This window comes from Ranitomeya variabilis, chromosome 4, assembly GCF_051348905.1.
Source record: "Ranitomeya variabilis isolate aRanVar5 chromosome 4, aRanVar5.hap1, whole genome shotgun sequence".
Taxonomy (NCBI): domain Eukaryota; kingdom Metazoa; phylum Chordata; class Amphibia; order Anura; family Dendrobatidae; genus Ranitomeya; species Ranitomeya variabilis.
In genome coordinates, this window is record NC_135235.1 from 446,092,529 (window position 1) to 446,096,400 (window position 3,872).

General features: G+C 44.0%; 1 protein-coding gene across 1 annotated transcript; it reads left to right on the plus strand.

Moving 5' to 3' along the window:
- The first annotated feature begins 569 nt into the window (after positions 1–569).
- MAFB (MAF bZIP transcription factor B) lies at positions 570–3,872 on the plus strand. The gene has a single exon (XM_077251523.1). The coding sequence runs from the start codon at positions 946–948 to the stop codon at positions 1,897–1,899; it is 954 nt and encodes a 317-aa protein (XP_077107638.1). The 5' UTR covers positions 570–945; the 3' UTR covers positions 1,900–3,872.

Here is a 3,872-nt window from a genome sequence, read left to right on the forward strand (position 1 = left end):
TGCTTAGCTTATAATTTGTCATTTTCTAGAAGTATAAATGGGATCACATACAAGCTACACTGGACAGGTCATGATCATTCTGCTCCTTTACCTAAATAAATACGCTAGTATGGTGGGAACAGGGAGGGATACCATGCCAGGATGGCTTCAGGCAGTGTGTGGGCTCTGGGTGGTGCAGAAGCTGCATGATGTGACTTTTGCTTCCAGGAACAAGTCACCATGTTGTAGCCCATGCTCCAGAATCGGTGGGTGAAGGTGTGCCCAGAAGCCTGGAGAAGCCTGGAGTGTGGGCTTGTGTGGGGCTTGTGTGGGGCTTGTGTGGGCCTTGTGTGGGGCTTGTGTGGGAACAGCAGCTCTGCCTTGGAGAACATCTCGGCTTTGGGATTGCCTGGTCTTGTTCTAGCAGTCAGCTGACTTCTCCACTAGCTGTCACTTTGCACATTCGCCCTCCCCTTCAGCTCCACTCATGCTAATGTAGCCATTCCCTCTCCAGACATTGGACAACCTGGTGTGAGCCCACCCTTCTCCACTCGTGATTCTGCTCCAGGAATATAAGTAGAAGGCTTGCATAGGGCAGCACAGATGCTATCCAGAGCTATACGCCTCTTTCTGCTCTCTGATTTGTTAAACTGAACGCTTCTTCTGCAGCCCAAGAAAGTTCCCTCAGCCAGATCTCCGAGCAGCAGCTGGAGTTTTACAGAGCAGCAGCCATCCCTGAGACTGACAGGAGGGGGTTGCTCTTCTTCTGCGCTGGGACTGTGCCAAGCCCAGCCAAAAAAAGAAAGTGCTGAGCAAGGAAGAAGGACGAGGAGCAGCAGCAGCAGGAGCACATTGCAGCAGATTCCTTCACCGCCTTCCTTCAGACTCTCTGCCCTGGAGGACTCCTTGGGTGTGCAGCTGAGGCACACTCAGGGGGCAGAACTGGAGTGAAGCGACCGGAGCAGTATGGCAGGAGAGCTGTCTATTGCAACAGAATTGCCAACCAGTCCACTTGCCATGGAGTATGTCAATGACTTTGACTTGATGAAATTCGATGTCAAGAAAGAACCACTGAACGGCCGAGTAGATCGTACAATTCGTCCATGCAATCGTTTGCAGCCTACAGGCTCCGTGTCTTCCACTCCTATTAGCACTCCTTGCAGTTCGGTGCCCTCCTCTCCAAGCTTCAGCCCAACAGAGCAGAAGACACACCTGGAGGATCTCTACTGGATGGCCAACAGTTACCAGCAAGTCAACCCAGAGGCTTTGAGCCTCACCCCAGAAGACGCTGTAGAAGCTCTCATAGGACCCCATCAAATGCCACCGCAGATGCAAGGGTTTGAGGGCTACAGAGGTCATCCTCACCACCATCATCATCACAACCACCACCACCAAACTCATCACCAGTACCAAGGCGTCCCTCATGAAGAGATGGCTCATCCTCACCAGCACCCACACCACCTTCACCACCACCACCATCACCAGGCATCTCCCACCCCATCCAACTCTTCCACCTCTTCCCAGCAGCTCCAGAACAGCCACGTTCAGCACCAGTCAGGTAACCAGGTAGAAGACAGATTCTCAGATGACCAACTGGTCTCCATGTCTGTCCGGGAGCTCAACAGGCATCTAAGAGGCTTCACCAAGGATGATGTTATTCGCCTAAAACAGAAGAGAAGAACCCTCAAAAACAGGGGGTACGCCCAGTCCTGCAGGTACAAAAGGGTGCAGCAGAAACACCACCTGGAGAATGAGAAGACCCAGCTCATCCAGCAAGTGGAGCAGCTGAAACAAGAGGTCAATCGTCTGGCCAGAGAAAGAGATGCCTACAAGATAAAGTGCGAGAAACTGACCAACAGCAGCTTCAGGGAAGCCGGGTCTACCAGCGATAACCCATCTTCTCCAGAGTTCTTCATGTGAGTGTTCCTGTGACATCTCAATCCAGAACTGTATAGAGGGAGAAAGTGGCTTCATTGACTCTCCAATTGAATATCAACTTTTTGTAGACTTGGTCTGCTGGGGGGAAGCAAGGGTGCACAGAAGAACTTGAGACTATTCTGATGGATCTAGTGTTGGGGGAACACCAGCCTGATTTGGGTGGGGGTATGGGCAAGGTGGAAAAGGACTTGTTTTTATCAGACACACCACAGGACTGTGTTGGACTATAGCACTGCCACTTCCAAAAAGGACAAAGTACTAAAAAAAAAACTTTACATGCAGATATTTTTCATCAGCTTTGAGTGATAGAACCTTAAGACAACTGAACCTGATCAGGTGGGACATTCAGTGCACCCCTACCCCCCATGGTTTTATTGCCTGCTTGATTATCTAGAAAATATAAAAAAAAAACCTGCATTAAAATTATTATTCCTGCATGCTGGACATGTATGGTAATACTTTCTATTTTGTATCATTACCTTGTTTAATCTGAGCATGCTTTCCCTTGGCTCACAACTTTCATTGCTTCTGTTGCTATAGAATATGTACTATGTCTCCATTTTCCAGTCTTTTAGTTAAGTTCCCCCTTATCTTCCTGTAAATATGAAGCAATGTTCACCTATCTACAACATTTCACCCTGTGAGTATCTTCCATTAGTAGTAGTGGGGGCATTTTCTTTTCATTGTGTTAAGAGAAGACGTTTCCTTCAAGTGATACAATGGTGCATTGGCATTTTTGGGTTTGTTACTATATTGTTCCTGTTATGTTTTTAGTTTTAAGATCAGCTAAATGAGAACCCAGTTTAATAGTGTATGTAGTTGTGATGGGTGATGACAGCGGAGAAACAATATAGAAATCTATAATATTATTGATATATAAATACAAATGTTGCAGAGCTGGATTTGCAATAAGTCTTATTACATGTATAACATGTCCAGATAAAGTTTTGTGGGGTATCCCAATGACAAATTCAGCTCTGTTGCGCCTGTATACATATATATGTTACTTGCCATGTCATAAAGTTCAGCTTACCTATGGAGGATGGTGCGTTAAGTTTCTTTTTCTTCTTTTTTTTCTTTTTTCCCCTAGAAATATACTATAAACTCTATTATCCCCCCTTAACATAAAACACTGGCATGTGAGTTTAATTTTGGCTGACACCAGCATTGTGCTAAACTGCAAGAACCTACTCTCCGAGGACAAAAGCAGGGGCTAGATTGTGACAGCTTAAATGGTGACTTATATAGATACTAAATGCTTCCTATCAACTCTGCGTTATGTTCTCCGGCTTATTTGCTACTACACCAGCTAGCAAATCAGTTTCCTTCTTTCTTCTCCTTCTCTTCTGCTCAGTTTATTTATAAATATATATATATGTAGCAGTTACTTGCAGCCGGTTGCTGTGCGGTTTCATTTCTTTTCTGCAGGTCAGTAAAAGTAAAGTGACTCTTTAGGATCACAGCCAACCAAATTATGAAAATTTTAAAAATTTACATTTTATATATATATTTTTTTCTTTTTTTTTTTTGGTTCCTTTCGAATGTTCGCACTGCTGGTGCAGATGCATTTTATGTTTTTTTTTTTTGTTTTGTCTTTATATAAGTTAATGGTAGGAAACAGGATTTTATGGGCAGCATGATGATGCTTATGTTCTTCCAATATCCCGAATTTCTGTCAATGCATCAGTAATGGGGGAGGAGATGGGGGGGGGCTATGACTTTTCTTTTATTTTCCGATTCAACTGTGTTGAAATCATGTCTTCAGCGATGTGCTGTGTGTTTTTTTTTTTTTTTTTAATGTTTTATTTCATGTCAATTCTGAAGGGATACATTTCAAACCCTGCTTCTGATAAAAAAAGATAAACCTGGTCTATTGTAGTTTTATTCAGACTGGTTTCTGTTTTTTTGTTATTAAAATTGTTTCCTATTTTGCTTATTAAAATAATTGAAATGGC